Source organism: Myotis daubentonii, chromosome 13 (genome assembly GCF_963259705.1).
Source record: "Myotis daubentonii chromosome 13, mMyoDau2.1, whole genome shotgun sequence".
In the NCBI taxonomy this organism is placed as follows: Eukaryota; Metazoa; Chordata; class Mammalia; order Chiroptera; family Vespertilionidae; genus Myotis; species Myotis daubentonii.
Window position 1 is genome coordinate 18,380,039 of NC_081852.1, and position 17,490 is coordinate 18,397,528.

Genomic DNA, 17,490 nt, shown 5'->3' on the forward strand with positions numbered 1-17,490 from the left:
GAGTTAGAAACATGGATGAGAGAGAAACATGGATCAGCTGCCTCCTGCACACTCCCTACTGGGGATGTGCCTGCAACCAAGGTACATGCCCTTGGCCAGAATCGAACCCGGGACCCTTGAGTCTGCAGGCTGACGCTCTATCCAATGAGCCAAACCGGTTAGGGCTACATATTGTTTTTGTGACTAATCACTATGCTTTAATTATGTTCAATTTGTAACAATGAAAATATATCCTGCATATCAGACATTTACATTACGATTCATAACAGGAGCAAAATTACAGTTATGAAGTAGCAACGAAAATAATTTTATGGTTGGGGATCACCACAACATGAGGAACTGTATTAAAGGGTCGTGGCAATAGGAAGGTTGAGAACCACTGCTCTAGAGGGAGCCAGCTCCTCTCCAAGAGCCAACTCATGATGATCCTTGTTACCATTTATTGCCCCTTTACTCTCTGACAGGGATGCCAAATGCCATATAAATATCTCACTTAATCCTTGTGCCAACTCTACACGGCCAAGAAACTTGTCTGAATTATTGCAGTTAATATGTGCCAAAGCCAGTATTCCTATTCAAATCTGTCTAACTTCAGACCCCATGCTCTTCTCCACTATACTACCCTGCCCCGTGGGAACTCCCCCGGCTCCTCAACCCTCTCCCGGGGCTGCTCCAGATCCCTGTCCTCGGCAGCCCCCGGCTTCAGCCCTGCTTAGCACTGGCATCAACCAAATCCAAAACCATCTGTGACCTGGGCTCCAGCCCCTCCTTGGCCTTACTTTCCCAACCAGTGCAAGACGGACTTCAGTGCTCTGATGGGGGTGGGGACAGGTTCTGGGGTGGACATGCCTACGTGGGATGTCCTGGTGTGGACGTTACCCTCAAGCTGGCCTCAAGGCCAGGACAGCAGGGAGGCTTCCTACTGCAGCTGGTGCTTCCCCTGCCCCGTCAGGACCTTCATGAAGTCATCTAAGAGCCAGCAAGACATCTCATCTCTTTTGCCAATAACTAGCTCTGGCAGAAGGACAGATACAGACCTTTCTCAGTTTCTGTGGTGGAGACAAAAGCCCTTATAATTAGAGGACTCTCCCTCCCAACTCAAAAAACGTTTCTGGCCAGAACCGGTTTGGCTCAGTGGATAGAGCGTCGGCCTGCGGACTCAAGGGTCCCAGGTTCTATTCCGGTCAAGGGCATGTACCTTGGTTGCAGGCACATCCCCAGTGGGGGGCGTGCAGGAGGCAGCTGATCGATGTTTCTCTCTCATCAATGTTTCTAACTCTCTATCCCTCTCCCTTCCTCTCTGTAGAAAATCAATAAAACATATTTAAAAAAAAAAAGAACTATCTAAAAAAAAATTGTTTCTGATGACAGGCCCTTAGGCTCTAGGGCAGTGATGGCGAACCTATGACACTCATGTCAGAGGTGACATGTGAACTCATTTTTTGGTTGATTTTTCTTTGTTAAATGGCATTTCAATATATAAAATAAATATCAAAAATATAAGTCTTTGTTTTACTATGGTTGCAAATATCAAAAAATTCCTATATGTGACACGGCACCAGAGTTAAGTTAGGGTTTTTCAAAATGCTGACACGCCGAGCTCAAAAGGCTCACCATCACTGCTCTAGGGCAACATTCAAGTCCCTTCTTTCTTCCCCTTTGACAGACATGGCCCGTTTCAGCCTTCTCTTTTGAGAAATCAGCCATCTGCATGACAAAACCACTGTTCAAACCTTCACTGGTGAACCCTGTGGGTACCCTTCAGATGAGGTCTTCCATGCTGACTCTCCATTGTGCTCTGACTCAGCAATTCAGGAAACGTCTTCTGAGTCCTAGACTCTGGAGACTCATCCAGCAGCCATACAGTTCTGACCCAGACTACAGAGCTTTTCCTCTCGTTGATCCTTACAGTCAACCATCTCCTCTCCACCCTGGGTCTCTACTTTAACTCAGTCCTCAGGATGGAGTAGCCTTTTCGGGCTTCTTAACCTGTCCAAAAATGTTTCTTAAGCATCTGTTATGTGTTAGAAACAGAACATCCTTTGTTTCATTAAATCTTCACAATTCTTTTTAAAAATATATATATTTTATTGAGTTTTTACAGAGGGGAAGGGAGAGGGATAGAGAGTTAGAACCTTGATGAGAGAGAAGCATCAATTCAGCTGCCTCTTGCACACTCCCTACTGGGGATGTGCCCGCAACCAAGGTACATGCCCTTGACCGGAATTGAACCTGGGACTCTTCAGTCCACAGGCTGACGCTCTATCCACTGAGCCAAACCAGTTAGGGCTCTCTTTTTTTTTTTTTTTAAATTCCTTATCTGAGGATGTTTTTTATTGCTCTTGAGAGAGAGAGTGGAAGAGAGAAGGAAAGACAGACAGAAACATCGATGTGAGAGAAACAGATCGATTGGTTGCCTCCTGCAGGAGCCCTGACCAGGGCCCAGTCTGGGGAGGAGCCTGCAACCAAGGTACATGCCCTTGTGCCCTTGACCAGAATTGAACCCGGGACCCTTCAGTTCGCAGGCCAACACTCTATCCTCTGAGCCAAAGCAGCTAGGGCAAATCGTCACAATTCTTTGAGGTAGGTGCAATTATTCTTACTTTGCGGATGAAGAAACGAAGGTGCAGAGATAAAGTGTTTGCAGAGGTATGTCTGATTCCATGTGGTCAATGGAGTTGGGGGTTGGCGGGGGTGACTTGGGGAAGAAAATGTCCTGTTCCCTCTGGAGGCCCCGGTGACTTGCTGAGTCACTTCTTTCTGTCCCACCTGTCCCTGCCAATCTCCGGCCGGAGAAATGACCCTGGAGAGGCAGAGAGGAGTGACTGCAGAGACAGGGGAGTGGGTGGGCTGGCCCATGGCTGAGGCCCCGCTCCCAGAGCTGTGGGGAGATACGGGAGCCACACCTAGCCCCAGCATTGTGGAACTGGAAGAGCTCCTGCAGGCGGGGAAAATTTCTTCTTGCAACCGGGCGGATGAAGTTTGGCCCAACCTTTACATAGGAGATGCGTGAGTAGTAGCTGGCCTGAGGGGTGTAGGGGTGGGAACAAGAACAGACAGTTCCTGGGCTCTTTACCAGAGATAGGAGCGGGATGGGAACACAGAGACTTAGTTCTACACCGAGCATTCTAGGCCCCGGGGACTTTCTCCAGAAGTCCTGTGTGCTGGGGACAGTGCAGTGATCAGATGCGGCCACCAGGGGGAGTGGGGACTTTGCCTGCCGGAAAGAGGGGAGCTCCCAGAAATTCCTGGAGTCCGCTGACATATCCAGGAAAATGGGGGAGTTTCGGGGGCAGAGGCCTGGGGAAGGGTGATGTGGGGTATGGAATGGATTGGACAGAGAGCTTCCCTTCCTGGTCCCAGCCTCTCTCCTGGGTCACAGTGGGCGAGGAAGCCTGACTAAAGGTGAATCAGGAAAGTTGTCACCTCTAAACATTTGCAGAGTAGAAGCAGGTATGAGGTAGTGGCCAGCAGAGGCCGGAAGCGCGTGGGAAGGCATGGGGCAGGAAGGAAGGGCGGGGCAGCTAGGTCCCAGGGGTGAGGCAATCCTCTCCTTTCTGTCCCAGCCAGCAGGGGCGCATAGCCTCAGGAAGCAAAGTGAGGCTACAGATAACTTCCTCTCCCACCAGCTCTCCCACTGTCAGCTCTGAGGGCGGCCCTGGGAGCTGTGGATCCAGCCCTAGCTTGCTGGGTTCCTTCCGCCTTCCTTTGGACGCTAATGGCTCCATCCCTCTGAAGTAGGGGGCCTGACGTAGGGGGCTCCCTCCTGGACCCCATGGCTCAGCTAGCCTCCAGCCCCCTTCCTCCGCTCCCCAGGGCCACAGCCAATAACCGCTTCGAGCTCTGGAAGCTGGGCATCACCCACGTGCTGAACGCCGCCCATGGAGGCCTCTACTGTCAGGGCGGCCCTGACTTCTACGGCAGCAGCGTGAGCTATCTGGGGGTGCCAGCCCACGACCTCCCCGATTTCGACATCAGTGCCTACTTCTCCTCTGCAGCTGACTTCATTCACCGCGGCCTCAGCACACCTGGGGGTAGGACTTGGGGTCTGATCTCAGATCCATCCTGTCCAGTCCTGGGGGGATGTCCAGTTTCCCTTCAAACATCAGTGCCCTCCCATCCCTCGTTTTTATTTAAAACAATTTTTTTTTTCTAAACTGTAAGAGAAGGTTTATCTAGAAAGTCACAGAGGTAGAAATGAGCTATGGAAGAAATGGGCTCAGGAAACAAGCCACAGAGGCCAGAGAAGGGCCCTGGGAGCCCAGGAAAAGGAGGGAGCAAGGAAAAGGCACCCGGAGGAAAGGGAAGAGGAGGCGCTGCGCTCGCCACAGAGAGAGCCGCACTGGGTCCTCCCGGAGGCCTCAGGGGAGGACCCCAACCACCCCTAGTTTTTAAAAAGCCATCAGCTTTTTTTTAAAAAAAAAAAAATGTCTGCTCAGTACTCCAGTGATTTATCCAACTGCGTAGCTTCACACATGGAGAAACTGAGGCCTAGAATACAAGACAGTGCCATGGTTAGGAGCAGCCCTGCAAGCCAGGCCTCCCGAACAGCAAAAGCAATGCTTTCTCTGTAGCACGCAGCCTTCAGAAATTGCCGTTCGGTACCTAGATGTCTGGTTTATGCCACAAAGTACTTTCAAATGGAAAAAAACACCCCAAAACAAAACTTCTAGCACCCAGGGGACAGCAGGGGCCCCGGGGAAAGCTGGGCCCCTATCCTGTGTTTATCCTGGGTGAGCACTCTGGCCTTTGCCACTGGAACCTGGGCGAGCCAGCATCCCTCTCTGGACTTCAGTTTCTCAACTGCGCAATGGGAGAGATAAGACTATGCCTCACAGCACTTCTTAATATTCAAAACACTTTGACATTCATTTGTTCTTCATCCATCCACTTGCCAGCTATTTACTATCTCCTCTGTGCCAGGCACTGAGCTAGATGCTGGGAATTCACACTTAGACAAGGCAGGGTGCCCGCCCTCATGGACCTTGTCATTATGTTTGGAGGGAAGGCAGTCACCGTGTAAAGTGGTACGAGTGCTACGCACGGAGTGGGGAAATGTGAAGAGCTGAGGGAGCACAGGGCAGGGGTGCTCAGCGCAGAGGAGCAGGGAGGCAGGGTGACTCCCCCCTGCAGCAGTAGTCACTGGGCCACGTGCAAAAAGGATGAGCTGCTCCATGATTCAGGCGACCCCATGAGTGGTCAGGAACGCCTATGCAAAGAAGCTGAACCCTGACAGATGAGTAGTAGATGTTAGTCAGTCCGAGAGCAGGGGGAAAGGGTTACAAGGAGTTGGAAAAGCATGTGCTAAGGCTGGAGGCCAGAGACCATGACAGCTTCAAGGAGCTGGAAGTTACGCGGCACGGCTAGAGCTGAAGGTTGGGGTGGGACAGCCTGAGATGAGGCTGCAGGATCAGGGGGGCCAGTTCATGGAGGGTCTTATGAGCCATGACTTATCAGACTTTGGGCCCCAGCCCAAGGGGTCCACTTTGACCGTCGTCCCACCAACCATAATGACAAGTTCCATGAGGCTAAGTAGGAGCTGGTCTATGCATCTGACAGATCAAGACACTGAGGTCCCTAAATGTTGAATGACTTGGCCGGGGCTTGTCACAGAGTACACCCAAGGCAGGGCGTGGAGAGGAACTTGGGCCCCCACCCCAGCCCCTGGGTGGGCCTGCTGGTGGGAAAGGGTCTTCTTTCACCAGGATGTCTCCCTCAGCCAAGGTCCTGGTGCACTGCGTGGTAGGCGTGAGCCGCTCCGCCACCCTGGTCCTGGCCTACCTCATGCTGCGCCAGCAGATGTCCCTGCGCCAGGCAGTGATCACCGTGAGGCAGCACCGATGGGTCTTCCCGAACCGCGGCTTCCTCCACCAGCTCTGCCAGCTGGACCAGAAGCTGCGGGGTGCAGGCCGGAGCTGAGGGGCCAGGTGAGGGCTGGGCAGGGGGAGGGGACAAGGGGGCAGGGCTGGGTGCAGTTAGAAGTGAGAGGCCTGTTGAGAGCTGGGCAGGGAACAGGAAGGGGGAGGCCAATGAGGGCTGGAAGTGAAAGGTCAGGGGAGGGTGGGTGGGGGACAGGGGAGGGGACAGTGAGAGTAGTTGTTAGGGCTGACTGGCTGGAACTGAGGGTGGAAGGGGGCTTGGCCCACTCTCCAACCTGCTGGGCTCCCCTCACCAACCCAAGGCCTTATCAGGGCCCAGCCAAGATAAGCCTCTCTCTCCCAGCCCACCCAGGTTCTTCAGACCCCAGAGAGGATGGAAAGACTAGGAAAGAAAGGGTTGGAAAGCTTAAAATGGAAGAGGTGAGGCCTTCCTACCTGGTCTTGATGCTGACCTGCGATGTCTCCTTGGTCAAAGGCCTGTGGGGGCTCTCTTACCCCCCCACCCCCCACCGCACAAGGCAGCAGCCAGCCAGTCCTGGAACCATGGTCTGTCTGAATCTTCCCACAGCTTCAGGTCTGGGGGAAAGTGCGGCTGCAGCTATTGCTTAAATTTAGCGAACTCTCACATCAGCCCGGACTCACCGTCCCCACGTGGGGAAGAACAGGTGCTGCCACCAGCCCTGCTGATGTGAAGTTCTCCTGTCATCATGCCAATCCATCCTCTCCTCCGACCCAGCACCCCGTGCCCTACCTGCCCCGCCCCCCCAATCTGATCTCAGATCAGTAGAAGGACTCTCCCTAACCTCCCTCCTCTCTGGCTCTGGGACTCCTGTAGGACATAAAGGTCTTCCTGAAGTCTATTCAGACTCCTTCCTGCTTCCATGCACCTGCCTCCTGTTCTGTGTTCAGCGCATTTGGAGCAATGGCACAAGGGGAACCGATCCCTACCACCTCCCTCCTCAGGCCCCTCCCCTCCTGCTGGAGGCCCGCGTCCCCAGCTGCCTAGTGGACAGAGTCGGGCTACCCCAGCAACACGCTGCCTCCATTTCTCTGGCATCAGCCCTGGGTTTTCCTCCAGCTCACTGGGAGGAGGCCAGGATGTCTCTTCCTGGGTGCTACCAGGGTTGTGAGGGAGCTGCAGAGGAAGCAGCTCTTCCCCACTGCCCTTCTCCCACCACGCCCAGGCTGGGTCTTGTCCCCAGCCGGTCCCAGCAGCCCGCCTTCGCCACATCACATCTCCCGTGGGTACCAACAGCTGGGGGGTTAGGCCTCCAGAGCTGCTGTCCACTCCCTGAGCCTGCCTCTAGCTCCTGCTAGCCAGCTCCTTCCCTCAGCTCTCCTCAACCTTGACTTTGGCTGTGCCGCACCACCCACTGGCTCACAGGCGCTGCCGGTGGGGGTGGGTGGCTGGCCTAGGCTCTCCTGATAGTTGGAAGAGCAACAGCTTTCTCCTCCTGCCAAGAGCACAGCCTCAATCCTTCCCCGGCCGCCACTCAGAAGAGCTGTCTTGGTCTTTGAATGCATAGCCAGCTCAACCAAGTGTGGGGAGGGGCACATTAGCAATTTGACCCCTTCACACATGCTGTCAGGAGGGTGAGCATCTTGGGGATGGGGATTAGGGCAGGATGGAGGGCTAGGTTTGGAATTAGGGGGTGAGTGTAATGGGAGGAAATGAGGGTTATAGCTGGAGTTGGGCCTGGGAGGGGGGGGTGGCTAAGCTGAGTGGGAAGCTGTTGTGGTGAGCTCTGCGGGCACGGGGAGCCAAGAGGAGGGCCGGAAAGCATGCTCCCGCCCTGCTCTTTCCTCTAAACAGGCTTCAGGAGCCTGGCAGAGCAGCAGGTCTCTGATCATGCCCAGTCACCCCACTTCCTAGGCCCGAGGCTCTCAAATACCCTGACCCAAAATCTCAGCATTTTCCCATCAGGCAGCTGGCTTTGGGGGAGTCACCTGAGCCACAGCATTGCACAGTTCCTGGGGGTGCATCCCCCAAGTAGTCTGTGCAACTGGAGCCCCTGGGTGTTGTACGTTGTGCAGCCCATGAAGCCCTGCCCCGCAGCCCTGGGGCTGGGCACTCTGCAAAATGAGGGGCTGTGAGCCCTGGGCCCCAAACCTGCCTCCTCATCTCTCCCAGCACCGGTGCCCTCTTGACCTTACCCAGGGGGTCCAAAGCAGAAGCAGGTTTGGGTGGCAGCTCCTATCCCGACACAGGGATGTGGCCCCAGCCAATCGGGCCTTGGCTTACCTGCCTGTAACATGGAGCTCCTTCTCCCCCAGAGCTGGTCCTTGCTCCCTGCCCCGGGGCTCTGCCACTTTGCCACCCTGGCACTGGCCCTGCTGGCGCTGCTGGCGGCTCTGGCCCAGGTGGACACCCAGAAGATGATCAGAGCCCAGTGTGGGGTCCGGCCTACAGCCTGCTACTCCTTCCGCTTCCTCAGGCTGCCTGCGCTTTCTCTCAGCCACTGTCTTCAGCCCCCACAGGTGGGAATGGGCCCGGGGGGGTGGGGGGAGGACGGGACGAGATCTGAGGAGATCCACCAGCTCTCCCTGGGCTCAGGGAGCCCCAGCAGGGGCTGGGCCTTATTCCCTGGAGCCCAGACTTCAGAGACCCTGCAGGTGTGGCTGCGGGGTACACAGGTGTGTGCTTACAGTACCTGAGAATGAGTGGGAAGAGCCCTGAGGTTTGGGTATATGAGGAGGGTCTCTAGAGAGCAGGGAGGGTTCTTAATAGGCCTGAATCCAAGGTCTCAAGCTGATCACAGTTAACCTTAGGAGGAGCCTTAAGGACCATTTCCCTGGCCACACGGAAGTGGGACCTGGGTCAGAATGCCTCTGGGGGAAGGAGGAACTTGGCAGAGGGCAGAGGGGCTTCTGGACAGAGCTTCTGACAGCCCGCCAGGGCGTCAGAAGACCTGCTCTGAACCCCACTGACCCCTTTGTCTGTCTGTCTTCCCATACTTCCCTCAGCCCGCGTCTTCTAGATCTTAATGTAATCCTTAGCCCCCAACTAAAAGCCCTGGGCCTGGGTCCTGATGTTGGCGATCCCGCTGGTTTGTGTGTGATTTTGGCTGCTCTCTTCCCCATCCTCCTCCATAGAGGATCCTTCCAGCTTCAACTTCCACACTCCCCTTGAAGCTTTTAAAATGGCTTATTTGATCTTCCTTCTCCCTGCCCACAACCAACATACACATCCACGCATGCCGCAGGCATCCCCCTGCCGGCTGCCTGGCGGGTGTGGCACTGACCGTGCAGTGGGGCCAGTGGGGGAGTGGGGAGTGGCAGGAGAGGCCGGAGAGGGGAGCAGCACATCATGCTTTATAATTAAACTCAAATCAAAAATAGAAACAGCAGCAAGTGCGCAGAGACAAGCGGCTGGAAGTCAGCAGCACAACGTGCCTGTCAGACAAGACCAGAGCCCGGGCCAGATCCCCCCGCAGGTGGGTGAGTGCCCCTCCTTCAGGGGCTGCACAGAGCTTGCTGGGTAGTGAGGGCCAGGGCACCTGGGCCTGCGTGCATTGCGGCGGGGGTGAGGGGGACTGGGTTAGATTGGGGGATGGACGGGTCAAATAAAGGCACAGACAAAGCCTCGCAGAGTCAGAAAGCCCTGCGCTTGAATCCTGGCTCCCATGCTGTTGGCTGTGTGACCTTGGGTAAATGGCTTAATCTCTCTGAGTCTTGGCTTCCTTCCCTGTAAAATGGGGATCGTGATATTACCTGCCTCCCAGGGTACTGTGAGGGTTCAATGAGAACCTGTACACACTGAGCTCTGGCTGGTACCTAGTGCATCCTTAGTGAGAGGTGAATGTAACAGTAATCATCGCGACAGAGAAAGAGACATCAGGGAACACAGAGATAAAGACCACGCCGCACTGACCCGTGGGAAAGTCGCCCTCTAGCCGGGATGTGGCTCCGGCTTGAATAGGTAACGGTAATAATAGTGGTGATAACAACAGTAAGATGTCCCGTTTATTGGGCAGAGCCTGTGGGACCTGCCTTCCATTCATTACCCCGTGGGGTCCTCACAGCAGCCCACTGAGGACACTGGCTCAGAGGCGTGCACACAGATGCCAGCACCAGGCCTAGGTCTGCCCTCCTCCAAGGCCTGCAGGCTGGGGACAACCCCCCCCCCCCCCCCGGCCGCTCACCACTGGCAGCCCACGAACACCTCTCTCAGGCTTCCTTCGCCAGCCTCCTCAGAGATCTCCCGCCCCACCTGTCCTGAGGCCGCAGTCTCACCTGGTCTGCCTGTGGGGGAAGGAGGGCAGAGAGAGTGAGCAGCAGGGGAGAGCAGGGGGGATAGCTCCTGGGGCTGTGCGAGGAGGTGGGTGGCAAACAGCTGCTGCCCTGAGACAGCCGGGCCTGGCCTGAGGCCACCAGCAGGCAGGGCTGCTGGGAGGCTGTGGAGCAGCCCAGCTCCTGGGGAGGGTGGGAGACAGAGGCACGGGAAAGCAACATAGCGAGGAGGAGAGAGGCAAAGGCAGAAAACAGTGTGTGAACTTGTAATCAGCAGTGACACACAGCAGGCAGAGCTGGTGCCTGCAGAGGCATCTGGTAGCTTAGGGGGAGATGCAGGAAGGAGGCCCGGAGTGCATGGGGAGAGCAGCCCAGCCGGCCCTGTCCCTGATGGAGCTGGGCCCTGCGTCACCCTCAGGTGGCCGAGGAGATTGGGAGGAAGTGTTAGGCAAGGTCCCTGGCAGTCCAGGTCTGTGGGTGGCAGAAACCGGGGGAGCTGCTGCAGCCACCAAGTCCCTGTCTGTGGTTGTGCCTGGAGCATGAAGAATGTGTCACTGGGCAAGGGGCTGCCCACGGTGAGCTGCCAGTGGGTTTGTCCCCAGCCTGGAGGAGGGCAGACGTGGGCAGTGTTCCTAGGCCTGGTGCTTGCATCTGTGTGCACGTCTCTGAGCCAGTGTCCTCAGTGGGGCTGCTGCGAGGTAACACATGGAAGGCCCTTCCCACAGGGGCTGGGCCTGCCTGCGCTGGCAAAGTGGGATGGGCAGACAGGTGGGGGATCCATCCATGAGCATCAGGAGGGAGGCCCTCGCTGGCGTCTGACGAGGAGTACCCCTTAGTCCAAGGGAAAGGTGCCATTCTTGAGACCTGGGCCTAGGTGCCCTAGGAGGCTGCGGCGGGGCTGTGCCTGAGGACCCCAGATCCTTGATCCCTCTGCTGTCTCCTCCTCTGCCCAGGAGCCTCTGGAGGAGCAGGGTCCAGCTCCCTCAACCGAAGCCGGGCTGCCCACTCCCAGACACAGCTGGGCTGCGAGGCACCCACTGGCCACTGGGGGGCAGCCTTACCCCACGCCAAGCTCAGAGGCCTGAGCCCGCGCCTGCCTGACTTCCCCAAGCCCCATCTGCCTTGCCTGGGGCTCAAGCACCAGCTGGCAGCTCCAGACCAGTGTGGCTTCTGGATGATTCTGGAGCCCGGGGGCTTACCCCATCCTAACACACTACCCCACTCTCTACCCCGTGGTTGCTGCGCACCCAGCCACTCCTCTCATTCTCAGGTCAGACCCCTACAGACCCCTCCCTCAGTCAGGCAACACCAGGGTACTTAACATGGGAAGAGAAATGTGGACAAGACTGAAAGAGATGCCCAGCATGGAGAAGGCCTGGGGTTTGGAGGGACTGTGCTCCCTGCTACAGGGGCCTAGGTCTGCTCTCAGACCCCCCCACCCCCCCACCCCCACCCCCACCCCGCTGTGGGCTCCAAGAGGAGGGCCTGGAATTCTAGCCGCTTCACAGCATTTGTGTTCTGGGCGGAACCTGCCCCAGCCCCATTCCGCTCATGTGCTTAGCTCTGTCCTTGCCCTCACTCCCCCACTCCCGGCCCTAGACCATGCCCTAGGTAGGTGGCAGGCCACTCAGCCTGCCCTGAGAGGTCACAGTGGGGGATGAAGGGGAAAGCTGGGTCTTCCCTTCCGCCCTGCCCACCGGCTGCCCGCTGGGTGAGCTTGGCCAAGCCAGTGGCCTCCTGGGTGCCTATTTCTCTCTCTGGTCCTAGCACCGCCTGCCAAAGAGAAAAGATGTTTTTTCCGGTTTGTACCTTCCCTAGTTACTGGTTGAGAGGGCCAGGGGCAGTTAGCCAAGAGAGGCACTCCTTCCCAGGACGACACCAGACCCATGTTCTGGTGCCACTGACCACTCAGCCCAGCAGGGGCCCGGACCCCCTCGGCCAGCTGATTCCTGAGACAACTCACCCCAACTGGGTGAGGCCTGACCCGCAGCGCTGGCCCGAGTCATCGGGGTAAGGAGGCAAGTCCCAGGACTTACAGGCACCGGCGTACCCGCAGCACCGGGCTCCCTGTAGAGTTGAATGGGCTGTTGACCACTCTCTGGAGTCCCCAGAGGTAGTAACTGGAAGACTTGGGGACTGAACTGCGGGGTCAGAGAACTGGATTGAAACCACAGCCTCGCTACACATCAGCCCTATGGCTGTGGGTGGCACTTACAATTTTTCTCTCTGACCTTCCTCTTTCTCCCAAGTAAAATAGGGACCTACCACAGTGAGGTCCCAGGCCCCTGAGAGGCATTAGCTCATTCCGTATGGAAATGCAACAGGTGTCCTTCATAGCCCAGGCCCCTCACTCCAGAGATGAACTCTGCTCTCCAAGCACCTGAACATGGAGAGCAGCCCTGGAGGTAGCAGAGGAGGGGGCTGAGATGAGCTGCCCAGGCTGAGGGGGCCACAGCCATCCGAGGCCTCCATCCCTACAAAGTCCCAAGTGACCAGCGGCTTAAGGGGTCGGATCTGCATTGGCTCATCACCACAAACGGGGAGCCCCAAGGACCCCTTGGCCAAAGTTTCTGGCCTCAAGGGCCTCTGGAGAGGGTGGGAGAGAGGGTAGCAAGAGGTTGATTCCCTCGTCCCTGGGGAAACAGTCTCAGCCTCAGCCCAGCGGAGTTGGTTAGTAACCTCACGCGAACTAGCTGAAGCCCTTCCCGCACCATCCCAGTACCACCTGGGCCTCCGGGCCAGCCGGACCCACCTTCTGGGAGCATGCCTCTAGCCACCGCGGTGTCCACCCTGTTCCAGGATGGACTCCCTGCAGAAGCAGGACCTCCGGAGACCCAAGATCCACGGGACAGTCTCCGCGTCGCCCTACCAGCCGCCCACGCTGTCCTCACTGCAGCGCTTGCTGTGGGTCCGTCGGGCCACCGGGCTGAGCCACATCGACGAGGTCTGGCCCAACCTCTTCCTGGGAGATGCGTAAGTCCGACCCACGTGGGAGAGTGGGGAGCAGAAGGGGAGCCTCTCCCAGAGCCCTCCAGGGGCCTCCCTTCATCTCTTTCCACATGTTTCTTCCCTTTGATAGAAATTACTTTTTTAATTGTGGAAGTAGAACACGCATAAGAAAAGTGCATAGAGTGCATATGAACAGTTTCACCAGCCAGGTCAAGAAATAGGCATTAGTTTTGCCTCAGAAATACCTTCTGAACCCTTCTTGCTGTAACTGTTTCCCTGTGGACAATCACTAAGAGTTGAAATAATTATTTCCTTGCTTTTACTTATACTTTTACCGTTCATATACCTAACTATATAATTAGTTTAGCCTATCTTTTAAAGTTAGATGAATGGAATCATATTGTGTGTGTTTTGTGCGTGAGACAATTTGTGCAAAATTGTAAGATTCACCCATGTTATTATGTGTGGTTACAGTTCATTTTTTTTTATTGCTGTAAAAATATTTGATTGTACAAATACCACATATTTTATCCATTTTATTGTATACAAACACTTGAGTTGTTCCCACTTGTTGGCTACTATGAACAGTGATCCTAGAAACATTCTGGTACACGTGTCCTGGTAACACACACCCGTTACATAGGGTACATAGAGAGAGTAGAACTCAGTCATTGTTTCTCATTTTTTTTTTCCTTAAAATTTAAACATATGGACCAATATATGTGGATTTTAGAAAATTTCCTTAATATTAGAGAATAGGGTTCTTGTTAACAATATGGCAAATATGCTATCCTCCCTACAGATAACCAGTAATAAAATCCTTGTTGACTTTAAAAAGTGCATACACACACACACACACACACACACACACACACACATGGCTTTTTCACATTTCTTTTTTAGTTTTACAGCAAATGGTATCACTTTATAATCCTGTTTTGTAACCTGCTTTATATCAAAAGCTTTTTTTTTAATGGAATCATACTACATATTTTTAAAACCTTCTTAAACAACGTTCTGCTTTGTATTGTGCATTTTCCATAGGTTCTCAGTATAGCATGAGCATTTTTCTTTTTTTAATTACATTTATTGGGGTGGCATTGGTTAATGAACACCCTTCCTTGTTCACCTGTATCTACTCTATTTCAGTGGTTGCATAGTATGTCATTTACCTTACATACTCAGCCACCTATTAGAGGATATTTCGTGATTTCCCCCCAGTTTCTTTCTTTAAGTCCCTAGAAGGAGACTTGCTGGACAAAGTATGTGAACATTTTTTAAAAAAACATTTTTTATTGATTTCAAAAAAGAAGGGAGAGGGAGAGGGAGAGGGAGAGATAGAAATATCAATGATGAGAGAGAATTATTGACTGCCTGCCTCTTGCACACCCCACACTGGGGATCGAGCCTACAACCCAGACATGTGCTCTGACCAGGAATTGAACCGTGACCTCCTGGTTCATAGGTCAACGCCCAACCACTGAGCCACATCGGCTGGGCAAAGGCTTTTGATGCCTGTGGCCAAAATGCTCTCCAGAAAAGTTGGTCGAGTGAAGGGAGTCTTGAACTCTAACTAGAGGAGACCCTTCACCTGGGACCAGTTTGCTGTTCCCGCCTCTCCCCTTGATGGCAGTGACAGAGGAGGGAAGGGGTGAGTTCCAGTCCAGCCAGAACTGACCCCCCCAAGGGAGACCTGCCCCCACCTCCCAATTCCCAGCCTCCCCTGTGCCCTCCCTCCAGGTACGCAGCCCGGGACAAGAGCAAGCTGGCCCAGCTGGGCATCACTCATGTTGTGAATGTTGCCGCGGGCAAGTTTCAAGTGGACACAGGTGCCAAGTTCTATCACGGAATGCCCTTGGAGTACTATGGCATCGAGGCTGATGACAACCCCTTCTTTGACCTCAGTGTCCACTTCCTGCCTGTTGCCCGATACATCCGAACCGCCCTCAGTGTTCCCCAAGGTGGGCTCCGGGGAAGGAGGAGGTGGGGAGGAGGTGGGGTGGGTGAGAGCCGGGACTGTCCATTTTCCAGCGGCACTGATAGGGAGTGTGTCCTGAGCCCCAAACCTCTCCAGCACCCTCCCACCCATGGTGCAAATAGCTACTACCATTTAGTGAGCGTGCCCTCAGAGACTCCCTGGCCCCAACAATCACAGACAGAACTAAGGTCCGGTGTGGTCATCAGTATAACGATATCCCTCCGTGAGAGAGCAGGTGTGGCTAGCAGGCACAGGACCTAGCAAAGGCTCTTGAGCAGATGCTTCTAAGGTGAAGCCTGGGCATAGGACTGCAGGGACGGGGGGGGGGGGGGGGGGAGGAGGGCAGAACTGGGGGGAAAGAGAGACACAAATCCAGGGGACTCCCACAGTACCCTCCTCTCGCACTCCCCACCAACTCCCCAGGGTTTCAAGGAGGCCAGAGGAAGCACCTTGAACCAGAAGGGAATCCCAGCTGCTAACCTTAGCTCCTCCGCTATCTTACTGTGTGACCTTGAGCCGGTTCCTTTCCCTCTCTGGGCCTCATTTGCCCCACCTGACACCGGACACCGTGTCAGTATTCTAGGACGCTGTGACAGGTGGGCTGAGGGAGGGCCAGAAGGACTTCTGAATCCCAAATGGTGGGTAGTACGAGGGCAGGTAACTGACACTGGGTCGGGTCTCCCTGCAGGCCGCGTGCTGGTACACTGCGCCATGGGGGTGAGCCGCTCCGCCACTGTCGTCCTGGCCTTCCTCATGATCTACGAGAACATGACACTGGTGCAGGCCATCCAGACGGTGCAGACCCACCGTGATATCTGCCCCAACTCGGGCTTCCTCCGGCAGCTCCAGGTTCTGGACAACCGACTGGGGCGGGAGACGGGGCGACTCTGACCTGGTGGACAGCCAGGAGCCCTGACCCTCTGGTTAGCGTGGCCCCACCCACCAGCCTGGCCCTGGGGACAGCAGCCTCTGCTGTTTCCAGTGACCTTGAGATGAACATAGCAAGTGGGGCTTAGCGGAGGCAGAGGCGGGGAGAGCTGGTTGGTGCCCTTTTAGCAGGTGGATTCCCCTGACCCAATCCAGAGATTCTTTATGCAAAAGAGTTCAGTCTCTCTCTATAATAAAAGGTTCATCATAATAAAGAGACCTTCTGGTGGTTTGTGGGGCGGTGGCTCACTCCAGGGATGGCCACGCTATTCCAGAAGGCTTGCCGGCTCTGACTCAGTGTGCTGGCAGCCTAGTGACGGGGTCTGAGTCCCTGTCAAGGCTTCATGAAGGAAGCCAGGTGAGGATCAGTTAGTGATGCCGACCTCGGGTGCAAGAGGAAGGAGTGGAGCACAGGTGCTGAGAATTAGCTGGCCTTCCTTCATCTTGTCCTCCTCCTACCATCACCAAGAGCGAGGTTGTCTGAGTAAAGACCAAAGTTCGAGGCATCACTGTCTTCACTATGAGGCCCTGGCCAGTGTGGCTCAGTTGGTTGGCGCGTCGTCCTGTGCACTGGAAGGTCATGGGTTCGATCACCAGTCAGGTGCATGGGTGGGGGCAGCTGAACAATGTGTCTCTCTTGCTTGATGTTTCTCTCTCTTCCTCCCTCTCTAAATAAAAAAAATAAAAACAAAATACCCCCTCCACGACTCACTGTGTGCAAATAGCACCTCTTGAATCCTGTCAATCTTTTCATTTATACTCTATTTTCAAAATCACAACACCTGGAAAACTGAGGCATTAAACAGGAGGACAGGGGTTGAGGAGGAGATACCCCAAAAATCCTAGGCGAAGGGTGGTTATATGACAGAGCAAGACATTTAGCATGAGTTTCTCTGTACTTGTGCCCTAATAAAACAATACGAAAGCCTGCAGTTTCCTCACCTGTAGGTGGTACAAGGTATTATGAGGATTATAATTGGGCTGTGTTTCCTCCTTCCTCTCTGGTTGCTCCTACTTAGCCCTTGCCTTCTCCAGCTGACTCATAAAGGCCACAGTTTCTTAGGGTTCTGTCCTCTGCCTTATCTCCCCCTCGGTGTCCTTGCCCTCCTTGGGGGACGGGGGGGGGGGCAGGTCCTCTTGCTCCCACAGCCTCAGTTCACACCTCTGGGCTGATGACTCCCAGCTCCCTGTGGCCAGCCCAGTTCTCTCTTCTGAGCTCAGAGCCTCTGTATCCCACTGGCCACCTCCATGTGGATACTGCCCTTGAACTTCAAACTCAGCTGAACTTTCCATCACCCCTCCACCCAGACCACTTCTCCTCTTGGTCTGACAGCCATTGTTACTCAAGTCAGTGATGGGTGTCACCTGGACTCCTGCCTCTCATCCATCAGCCTATCGATTCCTCCTCCCAGATACAATTTGGATCTGCTCACTTAACTTCATGTTTGTTGTGGCTACTCTAGTTCAGGCCAAGCTCACCTCTCACCTGGATTCTTACAACAACCTCTGCCTCCAGCCTGGTCCCCC

At 54.9% G+C, this 17,490-nt stretch overlaps 1 protein-coding gene across 3 annotated transcripts; it reads left to right on the forward strand.

The window, feature by feature from the left end:
* The first annotated feature begins 3,894 nt into the window (after positions 1-3,894).
* DUSP13B (dual specificity phosphatase 13B) lies at positions 3,895-17,166 on the forward strand. 3 transcript variants are annotated; one of them, XM_059662290.1, is made up of 7 exons: positions 3,895-4,034; positions 5,720-5,927; positions 8,154-8,357; positions 9,219-9,313; positions 12,909-13,082; positions 14,799-15,019; positions 15,725-17,163. In XM_059662290.1, exons 2-7 carry the CDS (start codon positions 5,841-5,843, stop codon positions 15,925-15,927), a joined length of 984 nt encoding a protein of 327 aa, XP_059518273.1. In that variant the 5' UTR covers positions 3,895-4,034; positions 5,720-5,840; the 3' UTR covers positions 15,928-17,163. The 3 variants fall into 3 exon arrangements, with proteins under 3 accessions (XP_059518273.1, XP_059518274.1, XP_059518275.1); XM_059662291.1 differs by lacking the exon at positions 8,154-8,357 and having other exon boundaries at positions 15,725-17,164; XM_059662292.1 differs by lacking the exons at positions 3,895-4,034; positions 5,720-5,927; positions 8,154-8,357 and having other exon boundaries at positions 9,219-9,317; positions 15,725-17,166.
* Positions 17,167-17,490: the final 324 nt, after the last annotated feature.